We start from the raw sequence: 24231 nt of genomic DNA, 5'->3' as shown, positions 1-24231 counted from the left end.
GATTCATTTTTAGGCAAGATGGACAAAACTAATGTGTTTCACGCTTCCAGTTGTGTACCCTGTTGATGTAAACCAGGAGAAAGAGCTGTGTGAGAGTGTTTGCCAATGGAAGTATGTATTCTAGTGAGATGTCAGAAATCTCCAGATAAAGTCTTTGTAGACACAATGTGGCTGAGATACTGACCCACACTGACTTACTGAGAGGAAGTACTCATCTGCCCTCATAAAATTATTCACTCAGGATTATGCTGAAGCTTAACTACAATATTTTCCTACAGGTACAAAAATTGGAAGCTTGACTGTAGATAACCAATTTATATACTGGACCATTGAAACAAAGGAATACACAGAAATTTTTCTAGCAAATAAAGAAGGCACAAGACACTCTCTTCAGAAGAAAGCAAATCATGAGCTGAAAATCTTAGCCTACAGCTCAGCAATGCAATTATATCCAGGTAGTGGAAATTTGGGTTGTTCTGCAAATGCAGTAAGTTTATTTCAGAGCATGTATTTGACATGTAGATCATGCTATGTGTATTTGTATTTTTAAAAAGATGGAAATAAGGATTAACTAAGTTGTTGCATGGAAGGACATGATGGTGATTATTGCATGTGGTTTAATGGATCAGGGGAATAATGAAAGAAAAATTTCTATTTTAAAAGTTGTGTTGAACCTGGAGATTTGAGAAAGGTGGTGAATCCTGAAGCACTGAAAAAGAGCAACCATTGTGTCCTGAAGATGATTAGTTGTCACGAGGTGCTGCAAGAGTTTAGTAATGATCTTTGTCATGATACAGAATTCTGCTGTTGTTCACAAGTATGCAAAGCTGAAAAAAAATATGTATGTTCTTCCAAAGATGAACATATAAGAGCTCTGCTTATTAAAGTGATTTATAAAATAGTGCCTGAGAGTCAATTAGCTTACATGCTAGTAGATTCAGGCTTCACTTACTACTTCTTTTTTGTTGTTTTTTTTTTTTTAAAGAAAAAATGATAGAATGTAATGAATGAAGGAAAAATTATTTTTAATGCAATTTCAAGATTCATGGTACCTGTAGATATAATGTTTGTAAGTATAGAGGTTTAGAACAGCTATTATTGAAATTAATGTATTAAAAAATAATTTATTAATTTTTACATTAAAAATTAGCAAATATACAAGAGGATATTTTACTGGGATGGAGTTCTATGGAATGAAACATTTTATGCTGTTTCTGGGCAGCCAGCAGCGTTTCTCCTGCCCACGGCTGCTCTGACCAGAGCCCAGGCTATTCTTATCAGTACTTTGGGCAAATTTAATCCCATGTAGTCTGTGTGGGCTTGGCATTGATGCAGGATCCTGGCTTGGCCCTGGTACAGACTGAACCAGAGATACAGTTTATTTAAAGAAATCCAGGCTTAGCTGATGCAGAAAGGGAACAGTTGGTGTTTGGTCCAATGGGACTGTTTCTACCCAGAGATCTTCACAGAGTTATTCTCATTAATGATGGCTTTAAAATATATACACATAGTGGCATAAAAAGATTTAACAAAGAAAACCAATTAACAAAGCAACAAAACAAGAGAAAAACTTTGGATAGAATTATTTGCACAAGTTTAAGAGAAAAGAAAATCAAAATTTTAAAATAAGAAAAAACAATTTTATTTTCTACTTGGTACTGAAAAAGTGATGTTTGCAAAGACCATCTGGATTGACTGACAAGCTTTTTATTGCCTTAGTGATGTGTGCAGGTAGTACAGCTAGTTTCCTTTCATTCTAGCCTATTTAATTGCCATCCAGAGACACAATGTCAGTTGATCATTTAATACATCAGAAGTACTCAGTGAAAATTATTGTCCTGTCACACGTTCTGTGAGAGGATGATTTCTCTTCAGGGTTAGGAGGAGAGGGGCTGAATATGTAGCAAAGGAATTTTTTTCTCAGTGTAAGCACGTTTCTATGGAATTGCCTGACAGAATCTTCAGTTATGAAAATGACTCAGTTCTTTATTTCAACTCGGATTTTTCCCGTGAGATTTTTACTACTCTAAGAAACTATGCACTGTCAAAGAATGAACCTTACATTTATTTCTACCAAATAGTCTTTCTTATTCTCCTTCCCTTATGAGCATGAACCTGCTTTTGGAAGGAGTGACAGGGTTGCTCATTTAGGGAGAAAAGATCTTGACAATGAGGTCAATTGTTCTTGACTAAGGGCAAACAATTGTTCTTGCACTGTCATTTCCTTCCTGGCAGCAAGTCCATTTAGTAAATTTTTAAGTTGTTTTTTAAAAGTTCATCAGGTGACAAGGGTTTTTATTTTGTTACTTCTTTTATATTATTACATGGCATTCTTCTATTGTTTTCTCCATGAAGACTACTTCTTCTCTTCCAAATCTTGTCTCCCCATTCCCTGTTGTTACCGTGAACTTTACAAGTGAAAAACTGTTTGGAAGAAAATGAGATAACATTTAATTGCTAGGGAAAGCTAGTAGCTATTCTGCATATTTGCTTTTCTTGTGACAAGCAAGTTTGGACTCACCAGTGTGTACTACTTTCAGTAATACAGCAACTAAAGTCCAAATTTCCAAGTTATTTTGGTACCTATAGAAGCATAAAAATATTTTAGCAATTCTGATTTTATCAAAGATAAACAAGCCTTTGCTTTGGTTACTCGTATTCTTTTAATCTATACAACTAACCAAATATACTATATCCAAGTGGTATTCTATTCTGTTTCTATTTGTGGAGAAGGTTTTGTGATTATTATTTTCTCATACGAACAATGATAGAATCCCATGCACATTTGGATTGGTCCAACAGTAATTGCTTTTTTTTTCATTTGTTAATGTCTTTCTTAGATAAGAGGTGCCTGACTCCATTACTAAACAATGAGAAACCTACTATCCTTGATACAACAAACACTAGTTTTACGTTAAGCTTACCATCTGTCACAACACAGCAGCTATGCCCCAGAATATCCCAGCCTACACCAACATATCTGGTATTTTTCAGAGAAATGACTAACAACCATGAGAACTTGACCTACCGTTTCTCTACTCTACAGCAAAAAACTTTGGTATGTCTATTTTGGAAAAAAAATGCATGTGCAACCGTATATAACAGAATGTAATATTACTTCTAATTATTTTATAAACCATTCTGCAACTTTCTGTCGGAATTTTTCTACTTCTGCAAATCCCATACTAATTCTTGTTTGTGATTGGTGTTTTGCTAAGTGGGGGATTCCTTAGCTTTTCCTTGCGCAAGCACTCATCTGTGTTTCAACATGTCCTTGCTAAAATCCGGTTGCAGTGGATCTTCAGTTTCTACTTGATAAAAGAGATGTTGAAGTCGTTACTAAATAAATACCTTTTTAAATGTTTAAATAAATCTTCAACATGTTCAGCAACAGTAAGTCCTGATTTTATGCACTTTGCTGTAGCTCTGCTTGCCTTAGTAATTTTTTTCTGTAATTCTTTTTGAACTTTTCCATTTCCTATTCAAGCACCAGTCATTGAACAGAACATTATTGTAGCCATGCTAATTACACCTACTTACTAATTTAATGGACAGATGATTGGTGTTATATGTGAGTACTTTCTAAGAACACAAGTTTATTATCTGATTTAAAATTACAGGAAATTCAGGAACCTATTGCTGTCATAAACAACCTAAAACCATTTTCAAGCTATGTCATACAAGTTGCGGTGAAAAACTACTATTCAGATGAAAACCAGCTGGCTGTAGGTGGGGAGACATTCGGCACAACTCTATGTGGAGGTTTGTTTCAAGTTTTATTCTGGTTTTGAACATAATTCTCATCTTAAGGAAATGTTTGGGTAGCAAGTCAGAAAGTACTGAAATTTTCTGCTCAAACTGTAACCTGTGTCGATGACCAAATCCATGACCAAACTGGTGAATCTGTAAGAGTCAAAAGAAATATGTATGTTCTTTAATGTTTTCATTCACTGGCCTCCTGAGGAAAGATAAACTATGCATAAAAATGACGAAGTTGCAGTTTTTGCCTTGGACCACCTTTTAAATAAATTGTGTTAGTATGGATGTATGATTATATATGTTTAAATGTCTAAGATATAGGCAACATTAAGACTTTTTTCCCTTGACCTGATAGTGTTCTCATAATTACTGTTTCTTAGGATAGCGTAGATATGATTTATCAGGCTGAAGAGACAGCACTTCATTTTTATTTCTCTTTGAGTACCAATAGTGTATTTTCTTTTTGTTTTAGTAATCTTGATATGTTCTTCTCAGTCCCTTTCATATTAGAACAAGAAGGGCAGGAATAGCACTTTTGCCTTGAACATTCACTGTATCAATTAAGGCAGAGAGATAACTGGTTAGGAGTTAGCTTATTATTATTCAGTCTGATTCTTTGCCATTTCAGAGCTGGGCCTGTGCTGCCATAGCAAGACTGATTTATATAGCCAGTATTCATCTCACATCGTATGTGTGTGTGTGTTATATTACCAGATGATGCACAAGAAATGTGTCCAGGTTAATATCTCTACTTCCTGTTTTGGCTGTGTGGCTTTGCAGGTTTTCCTTTCTGATGTTAAACTGAAAAGAAAAAAAATCATCTGTCTCTTCTGTGCTCTCTTAGATAACTCAGTCATATTAAATACACTTATTTTATTTGGGGCACATTTTCTAGAACAGGAAATGAGGAATTTCTGTAACACTTCTGCTGATGACTAGTGGACTGTGTTTCATTATGGGGGACCTATGACTACTGAGCACATGCTAATTATTCAGCTGCGCATAACAGGAAACAATTTTGCCTCGCACCTAGGATGCAACTTACTTTGTCTTCTTGCTTTCTTCCATTTATCCTCTGCCCTTTACCTTCACAGTTGTCCTCTCCACCTTATTCTGGAGATCCCATTGCTGAACATAGATCTGGTGCTTCTTGAGTATCCTAACTACCTTACTGACTGCTCATGAAACTGGTGAAATTTGGGGTATGCCATAGGGAGGAAAATCAGCTCTGCTGCACTTTAATGTATTTGGGAGTCTTGGCCCCATCTGCCTTGAAATCGAAACAACCCAAAAGCTTTCCTCAAATACCTAAAGGGTAACTGGAATTTATAGGGAAATAGAGTTTGAACTTTCCTTACTTTCTGATAACACTACTAGTCTGAGATAGTCTTGTACTTAATTAGGACAGGAAAATGCTTCAGCCCACTCCCTGTATCACTCTCCCTTTTGCACTGTGGGACAGCTACAGTCCCCAGTTTTCCTGAAGCTCTCCAGTCCCAGAAAGAAATGCAGCATCTGAAGATATATGCTGTACCTTTGTATATGTTGTCTTACACTGCAGCCTGACCCAACAGAAGTACCTTGCTCAGTAGTTTTTTCTTGTTTTGCATGCATGTGTGGATGTCTGTCTTATATCCTTCTTCATGAGGAGCTGTCTTACTGCTCTTCAGATAATTTTGTTGTTATTGGAGTGATACTGCTGGCCTCATTTGGTGAAAACAGGAAAAACAATACCAAAGATCTATCCATTCTCTGTAGTAAGCATAGCACTTTATTAGAATCATAGAATCATAGAATAGAATCATAGAATCACTCAGGTTGGAAAAAACCTTAAAGATCATAGAGTACAACCATAACCTAACCATACTATCCTAACTCTAACAACCCTCCGCTAAATCATGTCCCTGAGCACCAAATCCAAATGGCTTTTAAACACATCCAGAGATGGTGACTCAACCATCTCCCTGTGGAGCCTATTCCAGTGCTTAACCACCCTTTCTGTAAAGAAGTATTTCCTGATATCCAACCTATATTTACTGTGGTGCAACTTAATTGCTCTTCTTTTGTGGCAGATTGGCACTGCAGCTCTGCTCCATTTATTGTGCTTGGTGTCTGCTTGGTGGCAGCTTAACACACAAAAACTCATCCCCTGAAGATCCATCAGACACCTCTGATAATGTCCATGTTACAGAAGAAGAGTTATAACCAAGCCTGGATGGCAGTCCATTTGTATTTTACTGAAAGGAATTGGGAGAGAGTACCTAGGGATGCTTGCTGCTGAACTCACTGTGTTACAGACATGCTGTAGACTTACCTTCACTGCTTTTCCTGCCTGGATCCTGTCCCACAAGGTTGGAGCAGTTCTGCTCTGAGAGAGGGCAAGTGAATGAAGTGGAGAGGCACAGCAGCACTTGGATCTTAAGTATTAGCTCACTTGAGCCATCTATAGCAGGGCTGGTGATAGGTGACATGTTGCTGCAGAGACTACACAACTACAGCTATATTCTTGTGAAATGCAGCTAGACGTGTGCATACCATAGCAAGAATCCAAAGGTTTTCCCTTACTCTCTCTTTACCTCTATTTGGGTTCTCTCTGCCCTGCTATATTTTTTTACCACTTAAATGGATTTCTCACTGTCTGCAGCACTGAGCAACTAGGCTCTGGTCCTATGTAGATCTATGAATATTTTGAGCATATTACTAAGGAGTATGTTGCAGAAGGTAAGCAAAGCTGACCTCTAAGAAGTCAATTTCAATTCTTTGCATGGGAATCTGTGTCTGTACTGCAAAATTCATACGACTTGCTGATTGAGTAAGATTGGGTACTATTGGGATGTGGCAGGAATTCACACTCTTGCTTCTTTGTGTGATAAACTGAGCCAACCTGCAGCAATGTACACCCTTTCCGTGGAGGAACTTGAATGTTGAACATGAAATGAGAGACTGGGTTGCTCCACTGAAATGGAATTTTTCAGTCTCAAGTCAAGTGAAACACGAAACTCAAAACAAACTTCTTCAGTTGGGCAAAACAAAACACTGTGACCAAAACAAATGAAGTCTGAAAACAAAATAGAAAAACGAAAATAAATGATAATAATGAGAAGAAAAAAAAGAAGAAGAAGAAGAAGAAATCCCAAACCCTGAGCAGTTTAACAGGTATTTTCATCAACATTTAGAGCTTTTCACAATTTATTGAAAATTTTCCAACCAGCTGTGACTAGAATGTGTTTGTGTCCCAGCACTTGTGTTCTCAATTTCATGAATGTAACTGCTAGTTTAAATTGTAATCAGATGCTACTAGAGCCTCTTGAAGTGTGTATGCTATTTCACACCTCAGAAGCAGCGTACATTCCCTCTCTTTCCCTCAATTCTGTAATGAAATGATAGAAGCTTGGATTAATCTGTACTTTCTAACAAATAGGAAAATAGAAGGAATGAAAAAAGTACAACTTGGAAAAATAAATGCATTCCTCTTGCCACAGAGTGTCACTCTTCCTCCACATATCTTTTAGCTGGTGAAACAAGGCATTTGCCTTCCTTGCTAGCTTAGCTTCTGCACATTTCACTGAAATAGCCTGGAGTCCTTGCTGCTAAGGCATAAATTAAAGAATATGCTCTCTTAATTCTGAAATATTGGGAATCTAGATAGTGTAACAACTTTTAACTCTTTATGTATCTGCACAGTTCAAAGGGAAAGAAAGAATATTTAACACAGAGTTGGGGCATTCCACTTACCAGTTCAATTCGTGGTCACAGAGATCCAAGGGAAGAGTTTATTTTTTACAAAAGAGCTAGTGAGAAATCTGCTGGCATGAAAAATAGACCAACAAGCCAAGTTTCTCACTTACATAGCTTAGAGAATATATTTCTGAAAAAAAAATTGTAAATGATAGCAAGAAATGCTCGGGAGTTCTCAGCTAGCTTCCTCTTCTGCAGAGCCTATATAACAAGCTGTCTTGGTGAATACTTTGTTACATAGTAAACAAAATAAATCTCTTTAATTGTGAGATTCTGAACTGGACAAAATAAAGAGCTGAAGAATACATGAACTTATGGAAAAATGAACTTGAGGGGGTTGTGTTTTATCTAACAACAGTTCAACTCAATCCTGCTTACACGATGAGTTTGCAAATATTTTTTTTCTTTTGTAAATTACTTACTGTCCATTTGACTGGCAATCCAGAATACAGTATTTCTATTCACCACTGAAATTTGGAGATGTTGTACATCTCATGAGTATGTGATGGTTTACTATCTTGGCAACTATCTTCTCTTTGCTTAGCAGTAACAGAGGGACATCTTAGATGAGCTTAGGTCAAAGGCCAACCTCATGTATTATATGAGAAATCTTGAGTTTAATGATTTCTTTATAGAAAGCAGAATACATGGAAGCTATGCAGAAACTTATTTTTTTCTAGATATTTAAGTATAAAGTGTTTCAAAATAACTTTATAAAATAAATCTAACTTGTAGATCAGATGAAAAATAAATCAGCTTTACATTATATTGGAACTGCTCAATTCATAGAGCCCAACCTGAATGATTTAATTAATCTTTGAACGTATCTTTTAAAAAATATTGTGATACGTAGTCAAATTTGAGGATTTCTTCTTTCCAGTTGGGAAAGAGCATAGGTATTTTTTTTTAGTGCATATCCAAGTTATCGTCTTACTGCATTTAAATCTGAAACTGATAAGAAAGAAGTTCTGTTTTTAGGACACCAGCAATGTTTTTGCCTGCATGCATGGTACAATAGCCAAGAATACTACCATATTCATAACTTATATTTCCTTCGTCCATTACATTTTATTTGCCTAAAAATCAGTCAAATAAAAAAGAGAAAAACAGTGAGATCCATACCAAAAGTAGATTCATTTTAATTTCTCTTCCAGTACCAGAGGGAGTTGATTCCGTTAAGGCAGTGGTTTTGTCTGACACTACTATCAACATATCTTGGAGTGAGCCTCTGGAGCCAAATGGACCTCTAGGATCCATCCGCTATCAAATCTCTGTCAATTTATTGTCTTTGTTCCCAGAAGCTCCCTTGAGAAAAAGTGAATTTCCAAATGGGACGCTTTCATGGTCTGTCAGTGATCTCCAGTCTGGAACAAACAATTTGTTCAAGGTATAATCACAAGCAGTATAATCACTACCTGTCTGTCACTAACCTTCAAGTTTTCAGACTGCTTCTCTGTAAATATGTATGTCTATTTTGAAAATATAAGTTCAAAAATTGACAGATTTCTCTCAGTCCTCTAGTCTTCTCATTAAAGAAAATCAAACATCACAATTTATTTCCATGAGTTTTTCGGATGAAATCCTTTAACTGAAATATTTTCTATTGTGGGAGCATATCACCGACATCAAGACTAAATAGGAATTTCTGCCACAGTCTTGCTGTGGTTGCCCTGATACATGCTGAAGGACGATCAACAGATGAGAAACCTCCTTTCTACAAGGAGGCCACCTAACTCCGAAGCACTCGATGTGGTGTAATAAGCAGGGCTGTGTGAGTGAAATGAATCATAGCTAATAGATGAAGTTTTATCTTAGGAGCAAAAGCTCTGAAAATTTCAGTGAAAGGGAACTTTATTATTATATGAATAGTGGACTTAGTTGTTTTACCAATTGCTTTTTTTTTCGTTTAATATTTTTTTTCTTTAGTAAAAAAGAAAAAAAAAGTCTAATAAAACAAAAAAAGTATCTGATATCGTGTTTTTGTGATCCAGCATGTGATGTAATGTCTGCGTACTGGTGTAAGAATCTGTGGCATTTAGGAAGGATCTAAAAGAAGAAGAGTTTTAGTGAGAAAGATGAAACTGAAAAGATTATGTGAGTAGGGGGACTGCAGAAACCACTGACATTCATCCTAAAGATATGTAACACTGAAGCACAAAACATTTAATCCTGGATTGCCAAAATATTACCTTGTTTTAAAACGGCTATCCTTCCAAACACTCTAAAGCCACCTTTTCTACCTGGTCTTGTACTGTACATTTCATCTGTTTCTTTACTAGGTTCTTGCATTTCATCCCAATGAGAACTGGTTTTCTGAAAGTGTCCCTGTTACTGCAAAAACTTTTGAGTCTCCAATTTCACCTTCCAAAATAATCCCCGGAAATACCAGTTTCCAGCTAGAATGGAGAGCTCCTCTGCACATCAATGGAACCAGCTTCTGGTTTGAGCTGCGTAAGGTAAAAATACTTAATTTTTTTCCATGTCAGATTAAACATAACCCAGTTCTATCCTGGTGAGCAAGATAGCATGGCAGGGCATATATGAAGAATCTCAGTGGTTAATTTGGGCACAGTGATGTCAGTCTTAGTGACTCAGAAGAAGCAGGATGGAGGCAGCATTTGCCAGGAACAAGGAGGAGTGCAGCTGCAGCATTTAATACTCCACAGTGCCAAAGGACATCCTGGATGACCCCACCAGAATTCCTCTTGGGTCTCCTGTTTCAGTATAGTTCCCTCCCTCTTTCCTCACTGCTCTCCTCCAGTCTGTCTGTTAACTGTGAGCTGTATGTCTACTCTGCAAAAGAAAATAAAGAAAAGGATGTTTGGCATTAAATGTCAGCTACAACCTGGTATCTGAATTTTATTTTCCTATGATAGTAGTTAGAAGAAAATGCTGGATGTAAAAACAGGTGCAATAGTGCAGACTGCAGAGATAAGTGCAGCAGTGACAGCAGCAAGGATGGGAGCTTCAGGTTTTAATGTTTAGACCACCAGACACAGAAAATGTCCTGTGCTAAACTAGATCACATAGATTCCTTGATACAGATAATCAGATCCAGGAAGCCTACACCAGATGTTTCCCACTTGCCATAAAAAAAGCATCAAACTCCATTAAACCATCTCCTTTCAACTGCATGATGGCAAACTGAACTCATGGCTGTGTCACAGTGATCTAGAAACACAAGCTGCACAGAGCTAAGCAAGGGAAAGGCTCCTTTTAGCTGTGCAAAAGGATCACTTAATCTATTGTCCTTTGTGGTTACCAAGACTTGCAGGTTTTCTGAAAGCAAAGGGGGAAATAAAACTAGTTTTTGTGTTCTTGGTCTCTAACAAGGTAAAATCCTGTGATTGAAAAAACACATGCATAACCTCTCTCCTACAGTATTAAAATGTAGCAAGGTGGTTATATATCCACAAATAATCTGTGATATATTTTCAAGAGAGTAAGAAAGCTGACTATGATGATATTTTATTTTTCTAGTGGCAAACAAGAAGTGATTGGTTTTCTCCTGCAAGCACTACATGTACTATAGGCCCTGTTTACACATGCAATCTCACGGGAACTCTTCCTTCTTCCAACTATCTTGTAAGAGCAACAGTAGTATATATTACAGGAATGAAGAGCACTTCCTTTCCAACAAGCTTTAAAACTACAGGTAAGCACATAGCATAGGAAAACAAGATTTTAGTACTATTTTCAGAACATGAATCATCAAAACATATTTTGTAAAGTTTAGCAGGTAATTTTCTTATACCAGGACCTAATACTTTTGGAAAGTAAGTAACAGAACACCAAGAAATTAAGATTCACTTCAAGTGGAACATGGGGAAAAGAGTGAGGGAAATTGAGATGAAATGCCTATATCCATATTAACTTATAACTACTCATGAAAAGCTTCATGTGAGTGAAAATTTTGAAACTTGTCCATCACAAAGAGAAGGCCAAAGACTAATTTTTCATGGGGTATTACTGATGCTGATCTTTGCTCCTTTTGTATGTCCACTCTTGTACATGTCTAAATTTTGCTCTGTTAGCCTTTTGTTTTGCTGTACATGTTGAAAATATTTGTATCTTCCCCATTTGGCCAAAGCTGGTGTTCCCAGTAAGCCGGGAACACCCAAAAGAGCAGAAGACTCTAAAAACTCTGTACAGTGGGAAAAGGCTGAAGACAATGGAAGCAATCTCACCTACTACATCCTAGAAAGCAGGTAAGCAATGTGTGATGCTATTTGTTACCTAGGGAGCAGTCCAGAAAAAAACAAGGTGAGTGGGAACAGGCTTTGTTAGAGACTTTGTCTGGTTGTTCAAATACATGGACAGGTGAACTAATCTGGTGCCAAGCATATTGCAGTCAACCACTTTCCTCTGAGGAAGCACGAGGTGCTATGTATCCATAGGTCAGGGAATATCTCTGATGATTCTGAGCTGCCCTTTGAGCCCAAAACAATGTGGATGTTTTGGAAATTGCTGAGAATTAGTTATTTGTCTTTGAAATTGTCATTGCTTGGGCTTTTGTACAGACTGGGAGGGTAAATCAGCCTTGTGTCTTGCTATCACAAGATGGATTCCTATTAGCAACATCCACTTATTCTGTAATTGCTTTTGCAATTGTATTTAAGAGATAGGTGGGCTCATGATTTGTTGACATAAAGGACATAAAGTATGAAATTTCTGAACCAATGCACAATTTTAATTTTCTCTGCTTTAAATATGCGTTTTCACTTGTTCTGAGTTTTCAGCAGATTATTGGGGTTGTGTTTAGATTCTGGACAATTTGAAGTACGCCTGATAGAACTAATCATTTTTGCTAATACAGATATGAGATCTCAAGGGCTTTCAGTATATTTCTTATAGGAATAGTGAAATGTCAATGATGCTAATGACCCTTCTCGTAGGATCTCATCCTTCTGCAAAATAAGTAGCCACTTTTTGACATCAATTCCTAGAAAACACTGAATGTACACTAACAACGTTTCCAGACCAATCCTTGAAATATAGGAATATATTTGGTTATACATTTTTTACTGAAACATTTGGAAATCTTTCAAATCTGAATTTTCAAATATTTAGCAAATATTCTCAGCTAAAATGTATATTGAAATATCTTAGCATTCAGTGTATGTAAGGAAAGCTCATATAGTGCTGCCAGGAAGAGTCATAAGGTAGTCTCACAAATATGAGAAGATTCGATAATATTTATAGTAATTTGTCAAATTGAACTGCACATGTCACACTTATTAGACTCCACTGAGTGCTATTTCACACGTATTCTTGCACTAGCAATGTAAGGGCTGAATGGACAGGTTAGAGTATGTTGTTGACGGCTGTGACTTTGAAAGTTCTCATTATTTTGACCAATATTTGACCAAGTGTGTTTAATGCAGTCAGTGAAAGGTTTAATTAGTTTTTAATTATTTAAAACTGAAGGAGGTTCAATTTCCTGAGATATTCCTAAGACGTTTTAAATGAGCGGTGATAGAGGGAATCTAATATTTCCTTTTTCTCAATCAATTCAGTGCTTATGAAAGTTAAAGATTCACAGCACTGTGGTGTTGAGCATACTTTACTTATGTAAGTTTTCACTCAGAAATATTTTTCTGGTGCTGTTAGGTTCCGAACAGTTCTGTGAGTGTACAGCAGCACTGACTTTCACGGAATGAGACCACAATAATTTTGATGTGCCAACAGCCACATTAAGCCTGACTTGCTGTGGCCCAGGTCAGGACTGTCTCTTAGCTGCTGTGTTCTCCAGCCTCCAGCTTCATATTAATCTCTGGAATCATGCTGCATCACTGAGGCTTTTTTTAGATTAAGGAAATACATTTTTTTTCTTCTCCAGCTTCAATGCACATATGCAGAGAATATGCAGAATTGCACTTTGAACCTCAAGGTATCTCTATGCCCTTCAAAAAAGTGTTAAGTCAGACCTATATTATTCTAGAAAATTTTTGCATAGCCTTCTGAAATAACCCATTTTTCTTACAGTTACGGTTAGGATGTGAACATGAAGATATAGTTTTTACTTGTCTTTTGGTTTAGAAGTGTTTGGCTTTTTTTCTTAATTGAAGCATATTGGGAGAGTGATTGACATACTCATGAAGGTCATCTCATATGAAATATTACAGTCCTGTGTGACATGAAATGATATTTCACATATTGCCTTTCAAGTTTAATGTGTGGTCTGGTTGGTGAATAATCAGCTCTGGATTTATTATGAGCAATCAATCTCAGTCCAATGGGGAATGGAAGAAATATATGCAGCAGTCAGCAGATACTATGGGAACCTGGCTAGCTAAAGAATTGTGTCTTCCCTGCCAATGACTTGCTTCCTATTTAGCTTGTGAAACCTGATGCACAAGAGCCACTGAATTACTCTAGGCCCAGGAAAGCAAAAACTTCTAACAGTACACAAAATAAACACTGTTGTTGTGTTTGGTTTTTTCTTTTTTCTGAAAACTGAATAAGAAGTTGTGAAACCTTGGCTGTAAGGTGTGTACTGACATGGATGAAAGTGTGCTGCAGCTTTGCACATCTAAAATGTTATAGCATTTCATTTCCAATGCCAAACTGAGAATGTGTGATTTCTGGCATTGATGAAATGGAATGGCACAATTTTCTGCTCCAGAGCCAAGACCCCATGAATAGATTGAGATTTCATGCAGGCAAAGAGATTTTGAGAAAGCTGTGAAAGTGAAGAATGGAGGAGAAGTAATGAACAACACTTACTGCATTAATATTGTACCTGGGTTATTTCATTGTGCCTGTTGTAGGAAGCAGTCTGGCAACACTAACAAAGTGAAGTCTTTGTGGATGGTGGTTTACAATGGTTCTTGTGACAGCATTTGCACGTGGAAGGCCGAGAACTTAGAAGGAACTTTTCAATTCAGAGTAGCAGCTGCAAATATGCTGGGGCTTGGTGAATACAGTGACATAAGCAAAGATATTGTGTTGGCTAAAGGTATGTCCTGCACTTCTATGTTTTGTTAACCAAGTTTTTCCAGAATAAATAAACTCATTTCAAAAGAGAGACCTATTTTATGATGAAGTTGTTGCACAAAGAATGTGTCTGCAGGGTAATTACTGGTAGCATTTACACTGTAACCCCAATTGCCACTGCTTTGCATGGAACAGTGGGCCTGAACTTTGATTTTGCTTCTTTATACTGATTTTTCTCCATGGACCCACACTTTGCATCATGATGTGAATCTTGAAGTAAATGCAAGCTTCCATGCTGGATAAAGATGTGAAAATTACTACTTGATGTCCGTCAGAATTCTAGGTCTGTACACTGCTGTTGTTTTTGAAAATCCCATCCTGAGTGATCAAGCAGTTGGCACATTCTCTTTACATGCATACTGTGGGTTATCAGTGCATAAACAGTCGAGACCTAGAGGAAGAGAACTAATTTGACCAAATATAGATGTGTCCACATAGCTTACAAGAGAGCTTTGTGCAGAGAAAGATACTTACACAGCAGGCAACTCTAAGCAACTCTAGGATCTTTCAGTTAGGTTGATACAGTTCATATACACAGTCATTTACCAGTTTTCCCCTTCTGTTTAACAGATACTGTGACCTCTCCAGATATCACTGCTATTGTTGCTGTGATTGGAGCAGTTGTACTGGGCTTGACTATGATCATACTGTTTGGTTTTGGTATGTGGTTGATTTTTTTTTATTTTTATTTTTTTGCATATCCTTGGTTTGCCAGGCATTTCAGATAGCAGGAGATGATGGGCTTCCAGGTCTGGGGAAATGCTGAACAATCTGCAGTATGGAAGCAGGAGGGAATTTCTGTGTTCTCATCTTTTGAGGTCTTAGAAATGTATGGTTACCTATTCAACATTTAGGAAAGGATAACAGTTCACTCTATCTTAAGGCATTTATTACTGTAGATTACTTGTAGAAACAGCATAGAAATGCTGAAGGAGCTCTGAAGTTCTCACATATCCTAATGAAAACTTGTAATTTGCAAGTTAGGTGTTGTGTTTATTCACCAAAAGAATTCATTTTATCCCCTTCAGCCTTTTTCCTGAAGGAAGAATGCAGAGATTACTCTGTAATATAAATATCTAGATATGAGGGTCCTATCCTCTCATTCCTCATCTTTGCCATGTGATATTGCACCAACTCTTTGGGTTTTGCTCTTGTCACATACAGAAGTGAATGCTTGCCTAATTTCTCAATTTTCTGTCTTCTTTGGGAAAAGGTAGTGGCTCATTCACGCTTGTTGCCAAAGGGTCATGCTGTACAGAATGACAAAAAGAAAAAAAGCAACAACGACCTTGCCGCCTTTCAGAGCCTACTCACATTCTGGGATGCTCTCGGAGTAAAATATCTTGTGGTCTTCTTTTCTATTCCAGTATGGCACCAAAGATGGAAATCAAGAAAACCAACCTTAACTGGGCAGATAGTGCTTGTCAAGGAAGATAAAGAATTAGCTCAACTCAGGGGGATGGCTGAGACAGTGGGATTAGCCAATGCATGTTATGCTGTCAGGTATGTCCTTGGAGGAAGCGCATTTTCAGGACAAAAACACAGAAGAGGGCTTCTCTGGATTGGTTTTTATCAACATTCTCATCCCTGACAACCTGATGTGATGATGGGAGCCGCATCTGCTCAGAGGGCAGGTCTGCTCTGAAATATGCCCTGCCAAGCTAGTTCCCTGGTATACAGCCTGGCCTGGATTTTCTCTATCCCACACTGAGTGCTCACTTTAGCAACAAACACAAGTGAAGGGAGAGGGAAGGAGACATGGTGTTTTCCAAGAGATTCCAAAACATTCAGGTTTCACCCAAACTCCCCCTAAATGTAGTTCATGAGTCAAATAGCATCAGATTCATATAAGGAAGAATTTTATATAATGCCAAGCATTTTTAACTATTAACAAGTGACTAGTATTGATGTTTTGCAGCACTCTTCCTTCTCAAGCAGAGATCGAGTCATTGCCAGCTTTTTCTCGGGACAAATTGAACCTACACAAGTTGTTAGGAAGTGGAGCATTTGGAGAGGTGTATGAAGGGACTGCATTAGATATCCTGGCAGACGGAAGTGGGGAATCCAAAGTAGCAGTCAAGGTAATCACATCTGTGTAGTCCTCTGGAAACAGAATGGAATTGCAGAGATTTGGCTCAGATGTTACGCAACTGAAACAAGCATTGAGAGATTTAGATATTTCCTTGCTATATTTCTTGCGAGTCACTTAAAGCTGAATCTATCATTTTGTAACAACTGCTGGAAAATACCATGTATTTAAGGCTGTGTCCATGTCACCTATATGTTCTAAAAGTGATGGTGACATAAGTGTTCTTGTGCTTTCTGTTGAGTAGACTTTGAAGAGGGGTGCAACAGATCAAGAGAAGAGTGAATTCTTGAAGGAGGCACACTTAATGAGGTAGGAAGAGCTTTGCCATTGGGTATCCTTCAAAACTGCTATGAGTGTGGTAGACTTTGATAGGAATGAGAGCAGCGCTTTTCTCAGATGTGGTGTTTTGGGGTAGTCTCCTATTTCTTCTAAAGCACCTCAGATTACTACTGATTAATCTCATGAAACTGAAGCTATAAAACTCTTTTGCAAAATTTAAGATTTGGATTGCAAATTTGATATATTGATAGAATGGATTTGTTAGGTTTTGGATTGAGATATTTCAGTTTCTCTGTTCCCCTAGAACTAAGTCATTAAAGGTAAATAGCAACATTTGGCTGGCATTATTTTATCAAAATAAATGCATCAAAACAAGCTTATGCCAAGCAGTCTCAATTTACTATGGAAATTGTTTTTTAAAAATGCACATACTTACCACTAGAGGCTGCCACATACCTATTGTACTGAGGTGCACCCAGAAAAGATAATACACGTCTGCAGTATGAGAACTTGACATGGAAAAGTCTGCATGTCAGCTTGAAGTTCTTGTTCTTGTTCTCTCTCCACAGAGACTAGTAGAAACTGAAATTAAGTTTTGTTTGATTTTGAAGTACAATGTGGCTTTCAGATGTGTTGATCTACACTTCCTTGACTTCCATTTCATAAATGCAGGATTAGAAACATATTTTGAAAAATGAAATATTTCATTTCCTGCACAGAAAATGTAATATTACTAAATTTGAAATTGATTTTTAGTGTTTTTTTGTTCTGTTTTGTTTACAGTTAAAATGTATCTATATCTTTCATTACTTTGCCTGACTTTTACCAAGCACTGTACACTGAAAGGAGTAAAAGGCTGGTGAAATTTAAAATGAAATCATGTAATGATGGTGTAAATTAATGATGAAGAGCAAGTGCTGTGTGCAAACTTCCTATGTCTACCTGGCAGTCATAAAGCCGGTTAAAAACTCCTCTCTATGTAGTGTGGAAATTACATATACTCAGAGCTTCTCCAATTCTGCTTTTTCATGTGGTTGTGTTTTTTTTTTAGCTATAAATACAAACTGAGAAATCCTGTAAAAATATGTTATTGGAATTTATTAGATTTAAATTTAAATACTACTGTGGGCCCGCACGTATACCAGTTAAATGAGACAGAGAGAATAGAAAAGGTTAGGTGTTACATATTTCCAGCAGTCATTAAATCATAATAATAAAAAGGCATGTTTTATAAGCTTTAAATATTTCTTTAAAGTGAAAAAGAATGATTTAGTTTCCTCATGGAGAGGTTAGAGACTTTTCTTGATGTTCTTCAGTGAAGTCTCAAATTAAGCCAAAGACAAAGAGGTTGCATAGGTGGCTCTGGTTGTTTACAAACCCTGATATTCTGTGTTTAAATGTTGCTTGCATTCTGGGAGTACATTCAGTAGTGTTCTGCTGTCCTAGCTAAGCAAGGACTATAAGTTTCTTCTACTTATTGCTATGCAGTAGTGGAAAAAGTTTTGAGCTATCCGTATGTCAAACAATAATTTGATATTTGTTATTGGTGGATCATTTGTGTATAAATATACGTAGCAGGGGTGCCTCCCATTACTTTGGAAATAAGAAATAACAGCTCAGTAGAGGAAGGACTGCAGGAACTGTAAGGAAAAATCAGGTGCGCCATCCTTCTTCTTTTTTTGTTCTTAAGAGTGACAACATTGTCTGATTGAGAGGTATGTGCTGCGGGGGAACTGTCAAATTCAAAATCACACTTTTTGCTGAAGAGCTTTTGCCCATGCCTAAGATGAAATGAACTGAAAGAGGTTAGAAGGAAAATGTTCCTCTGTTGTATTTGTTTGTTTATTCTGGTGCATTTGACAGCACTTTAGACACCACCTAACAGTGATGTGTTCAGTTTTCCCAACAGGGTCATGTTTCTCTGGCTGATGGTGCAAGTCCTTTCACACAGCAGTGCAAAGAGAAAACTATTTTCAAACACAATAAATGTGGTTGTAAAAACACGGTCCCTGAAAGAGTCAGTGAATATTTTGCACTGTTTGTAAGTTGCAAGATTGCAGAGGGCTGATTTCTCTGTCATAATCCCAAGACTTTGGACACATACAAGCAGTTACTCTCATACCTGCTAGTTCTTCTCATGAGTGTTTTATTTATCTTGATAAAACAAAAACAGTTGAACAAAACAGTTCTCTAGATTGTAAGATGATGGTATTGTGCCTTATGCTTCCATTTCTCTCTGTGCGTTTCTCTAAATCAATAGTTCTACTATGACTACTGTAGTAGGAATACTCTACTAAAATAGTAGAGATACTTCCAGTGCACAGGTGGCAATTCATGTTATTCCTAGATGAGATTACCTTTGGGTATCTTGTCTTACTTCACGTAAACACGATGAAGCGTGCCTTTAACATGCATGTATGCGTTACAGTGCCTGTCAAAGCACAGTGTAAACTCATGCTTTGAAAGGATGTCACAGAATTGCCCCATGACTAAGCAAGTCAAGGCAATTTAAGTTACTAAATCATGATGTTCATGGAGGTGGGATTGTAAACGATAAACCCATTCACTACTTGTAGGTATATGCAAATTATTGTCGACCAATTGAATTTTTCATACTTAATCTTACAGTCATTTATTTCTCTTTAGTAAATTTGATCATCCTCACATTCTGAAGCTACTCGGAGTGTGCCTGTTAAATGAACCTCAGTACCTTATACTGGAGCTGATGGAAGGAGGAGATCTGCTTAGCTATTTACGAGGAGCCAGAAAGCAAAAGGTAGGATGACCTCAAGGGGTCTATTTTTAACACGTATCTGCCCACAGTTTCTCGGTTTTAATCTTCCTTAAAGGCCATGCTGATGTCCAGTTCCTTCTGCATTTGCAGGCTCCGACCTGGCTAATGCCCTGGGATCTCAGCATTGAGTGCTGACCAGGCACCATTCAGAGTTGCTGTGAAGAAGATTGAATGTCATGTTGAATACCATTAAAACACTGATTAAAAGTGGAATTTTTTTCAGTCGTGATGTGTCTGTTGAGTACTTCTCTATGAACACTGTAAAGAGCCCTTAGAAAAGTTATAACATATAATAGTGGTCATATATCTGGTCCACTAGTTCTCACAGTTGTTGTTGTCGTTGTGGCTGTATCCCAAAAGTCTTCAGAGGAAAAAGGAGAAAAGAATAAAAAATAAACCTCTTTAATTAAGAAGTTAATTAACTTTCATAGTCAGCATGAAGATTAAGAATATTAATGATATGAGTTTATGTCAAAGGGACTTGACACTGGAATTTTAGAGCACTGTAGCAGGTGGCTCTTTCATTTATATGATCACATCAAATGCACAGTCAGTGTTGAAGCCTACTGAAAAGGACGTACGTGTATTCTATAGAAATAACATATTCTACTGACTAATATACAGCAGCAAGCAAACCTGATATAATAGCAGGAGGAAATATTTGGTGTCCCATTTCTTCCACTACAGCAAAGAAGCAATTCTGAAGGTCCCAGGATATTCTTAGCCCCAAATCAAAGAACAGGATGTGTTACCCTGCCTTGCAGTGTAGTGATTTAGCAGTTTACTCTGCAACTAATTAGCATTTGCTCTATTGGCATACAGATACTTTGCACCTGTTTTGCAAAAATCCTATAAATTTCAGATGAGAAAACAATACCATCTTTGCATGGTATTGTTCTACTATGACTACTGTAGTAGGAATACTCTACTACTGGGGAGGCTGTCATTCTGAGTTTGTAAAGGCAGGAGATGTGGCTAACATTGTCTTTGTTTCTTGTAGTTCCAGAGTCCCTTACTGACATTGACTGACCTCTTGGATATATGCTTGGATATTTGCAAAGGTTGTGCCTATTTAGAGAAAATGCGTTTCATACACAGGTACAGAATTTATTTCCTTCACCTTTCAAGCTTTACCCCCAGTACCAAGACTAATTATCTTACCTGGGACAAAATACCTAGGAAAGATGTCACAATATAACAGGAAGGGTAAGAGAACTGAATTAAAACACGAAGTTATGCTTTTCTGTTAAAATTACTTACAATTTTCTCAAAAAATGATGGGCTACTCTAAGATTTTATACCAGGGAAGCAAGGGAAACTAGAATTTGTTGTTCACAATGAGTAGGATCAATCACTGGAACAGGTTGCCCAAGGAAGCTGTGGCATCACCAGCCTTGAGGATATGCAAAATTTAACTAACCACCTGATCTAACCTGAGGAGTGATACTGTTCTCTACAGAACGTTGAACCATTTGACCTCTGGAGATCTCTTCTGACCTGAGTCACTCTGCAAAGCTGACTCCATCTTCTTGTTTCTATAAAATTCAGGGACCTGGCTGCTCGCAACTGCCTTGTGTCTGAGAAGCGATATGGGAGCTGCTCCCGAGTGGTAAAGATTGGTGATTTTGGACTTGCCAGAGATATCTATAAAAATGATTACTACAGGAAAAGAGGAGAAGGCCTGCTCCCTGTCAGATGGATGGCTCCCGAAAGCCTCATTGATGGCGTGTTTACAAATCGCTCTGATGTTTGGTGAGCTATAGCAGGCACACACAGAAGTGTGAAAAGAATAGTAAATCCCACAGCAAGAAAATATTGATTTACAGCAGCAATGATAAGCTTGAATATTTCCATCTCTAATAATTCACAAGCTAAGGTAGATTTCTTCCTATGCGGTGTTTTTGTGAACTGGTAAAAAACTTGGCACAACAACTGTATCTGCTTGTAAGTATTTCTTTACTTAATGCTCTGGGCTGTAGCCCTGGGATCCTGGATGGGAAAAAATTGTGTTGCTCAATGAAATAGCTTTGTACAAGGCCCAATTTTTTTATTTGTATTTTTATTTTTCCTGTTTGAGCACTGAATTGACTGCCTATATTCTGTTTTTTTCCATTTTGTTTTCCATTAGGTTAATTGACATTTCCTTCCTACAAACAAATACTTTCCCCTTACCATTTCACCCTGTAGCGATGACTTCATTATTTTGAAGCCCAAATTTCTCAGCATCACTATGGGAAAGTACTTTGCTGCAGAGTTTTATTTGCAAGGTATATTTGGGCAGATTTGGGTTTATGGTGAAGAAGCAGAGACCCTGTCAGGAGTCCTGGAAAAAAGCAAACCAATTCAGTTCTGCTGAACCTGAGATTCACATAGTTTCAGATTGGATAGCTATGGGTGACAGTTGGTGGGCTACAGCTCACCGATCTTGGTCAAGTCTTCCGGCCCTACAGCCTATCCATTTAACTGCCACTCTTACCTTTATCTAAAAAGTCCGCTTAGTTCCCTGTGCCAAATCCAATGAGGTGCTGATTGCTTTATGAGTGGTGCTTCAGAGAACTTGTAACTCTCTCCATTTCCAGTGACACCTCCAGCAATTTCTAAATGCTTGTTTAAGTGAAGACATACGAAAATGGAGAGTGGTGCCTAGGGATGCTGTACTGCATCTCACCATGTCTAGGAAAATGTGTTAGTAGTATATATTTATTTTAGCAATTCTAGAGCCAGGATTAAGGATGTGTCCAGTGTTTTACATCACGTTAAAACAACTTGCTCCTAATTTTTTTGAGTCTCGTTCTTAGACTGGAGCCCTTTTAATTACCTGATGATAGGGAGATTGCTCATCATCACCATGGTAATCAAAATTTATTGTTGGTGTTTCTTAGGGCTTTTGGAGTCTTAATGTGGGAAACATTAACTTTGGGTCAACAGCCATATCCGGGTCTTTCCAATATAGAAGTTTTACACCATGTACGATCAGGAGGAAGGCTGGAATCTCCAAACAACTGTCCTGATGACATGTAAGTTAATTTTGTTTATATATTGTTGATAATATTTATAAGACAGCAATAGCTTTATTGCCAGGCGACTATCATTTTGAATGGCTACTTACACCCCTGCAAAATCTAACATCCATTCATTTTTTTGTTGTTTAGATAAAACAGCTTGCATTTGTAGCTGCCCACTTTGCTCCTAACTCATCCAGTAGAACTGCCTGTGAGCATGAATTTCAGTGAGAACTGAAAATGAAGTCTTAAAGTTTAATGGCTGATACATAGCTGTCTTTTAAAGAGGGCTTTAGAGATAACATAAATTAAGCCTTAGGCATGAATCCAGTAGTAATAACAGACTGGGAATGCGTGATCAACCAGTTCAGAACTGGTTAGAAGTTATTACGACTGTATTGAAGAGTTAACTTGGTCCTATATACCATGTGCCATTGATAGTAGACATAACAGGCTTTCTCACTGATAGCACATCTTAGCAGACCTCTCTGTAAAAAAGCCAACAAGAGAAGTTGAAGCAGAGCAAAATAAAGAAGCCTGCACTTCTGATTAGACTTCAGCTGAGCTGGATAAACAAAGGTTTCAATTCCAAACTGTATCTTGAGTACAAAATTCAGCTGTAATTGAAAGAAAAAAAGTGAATGCATATAATATATCTATACCAGACAGAGGTGTATGAATGAGGAAATTGAATCTGAGTCCAATGATCACTCAGTATAGCCTAATTTCATGTCTCAAATCCTATACAACCATTCTGCGTAAGCAGTCACAGAAATGCATTTGACAGCTGGTCCTACAAATGGAAGAAGAGGGTACTTAAGGTACAGAATTCTTACTCCTGGGGCTGAGGAAATGGTTTGAAACTGATCCTGTGATTGGCAAGCCTGGATCTCCATAATAGGTCCCACATCAATTACAACGCTCTTAGTTCCGAATGGTGATTACTTATCATTATCTGGATATAGCTGAAATATTGCATTAACAATTAAAAGAAAGGGGGGCGGGGGGGAAGAAAAAGCTACCATTTGGAGAAACTGAAGACGTTATAATTTTTTTTTTTAAGAACACGGTGCAAACTGGAAGTGAAATGACAGCACTAATGGGAGCCCAACAGCAACTTCAGTTTCAGTACTTTCTGCTGAAAAATGTTTCCTTAAAAAATTCCTGACAGCTGACCCACAAATAAAAAAGCATAGGAGATGAAGTATACCCATATGATAGTTCAGTGTTCAAGCTCACATAAAGGTTTATAAGCTGCCTTTGAAGTGAACAACAAGGTCTTCAGAAGAAACAAGAAAAAGTTGACCTAAGTATTTTTTTAAAGTCCTAGGACTCACAAATTAGCATGTCAGGTAGAGCTTAAACTCTCATCCACAGGCTGTGACTTGTAGGATCAGGACCTAACAGCATCAGCTTGGTTTTTGAAAGCCAAGGGGCTGAATGAGCTCTTAGATTCCTGTATGGTCTTTTTATCTCATTTGGTGAACGCTCAGCACCTGTGTGCAGCTTCTGTCAGTAGCCTAAATAGCTTTTTTGCTACTTTGTTCGGTCATTAATGGCATGCTGAGATTCTT

At 37.5% G+C, this 24231-nt stretch overlaps 1 protein-coding gene across 1 annotated transcript in view; it reads left to right on the top strand.

The window, feature by feature from the left end:
* ROS1 (ROS proto-oncogene 1, receptor tyrosine kinase) overlaps window positions 1-24231 on the top strand; it is a 71887-nt gene that overhangs the window by 34368 nt on the left and 13288 nt on the right. The window contains exons 27-42 of the mRNA XM_042884036.1: window positions 279-455; window positions 2841-3058; window positions 3621-3762; window positions 8652-8884; window positions 9777-9953; window positions 10978-11152; window positions 11588-11705; window positions 14268-14455; window positions 15064-15153; window positions 15861-15996; window positions 16412-16574; window positions 16827-16891; window positions 19508-19637; window positions 20656-20753; window positions 21204-21407; window positions 22538-22672. Of these exons, the coding sequence (XP_042739970.1) occupies window positions 279-455; window positions 2841-3058; window positions 3621-3762; window positions 8652-8884; window positions 9777-9953; window positions 10978-11152; window positions 11588-11705; window positions 14268-14455; window positions 15064-15153; window positions 15861-15996; window positions 16412-16574; window positions 16827-16891; window positions 19508-19637; window positions 20656-20753; window positions 21204-21407; window positions 22538-22672 (2449 nt within the window). The remainder of the gene's footprint in view (window positions 1-278; window positions 456-2840; window positions 3059-3620; window positions 3763-8651; window positions 8885-9776; window positions 9954-10977; window positions 11153-11587; window positions 11706-14267; window positions 14456-15063; window positions 15154-15860; window positions 15997-16411; window positions 16575-16826; window positions 16892-19507; window positions 19638-20655; window positions 20754-21203; window positions 21408-22537; window positions 22673-24231) is intronic.

Source organism: Lagopus leucura, unplaced genomic scaffold (genome assembly GCF_019238085.1).
Source record: "Lagopus leucura isolate 7727_CA_CO unplaced genomic scaffold, USGS_WTPT01 Super-Scaffold_73, whole genome shotgun sequence".
NCBI classification, from domain to species: domain Eukaryota; kingdom Metazoa; phylum Chordata; class Aves; order Galliformes; family Phasianidae; genus Lagopus; species Lagopus leucura.
This window is presented reverse-complemented; position numbering and strand designations above follow the sequence as displayed.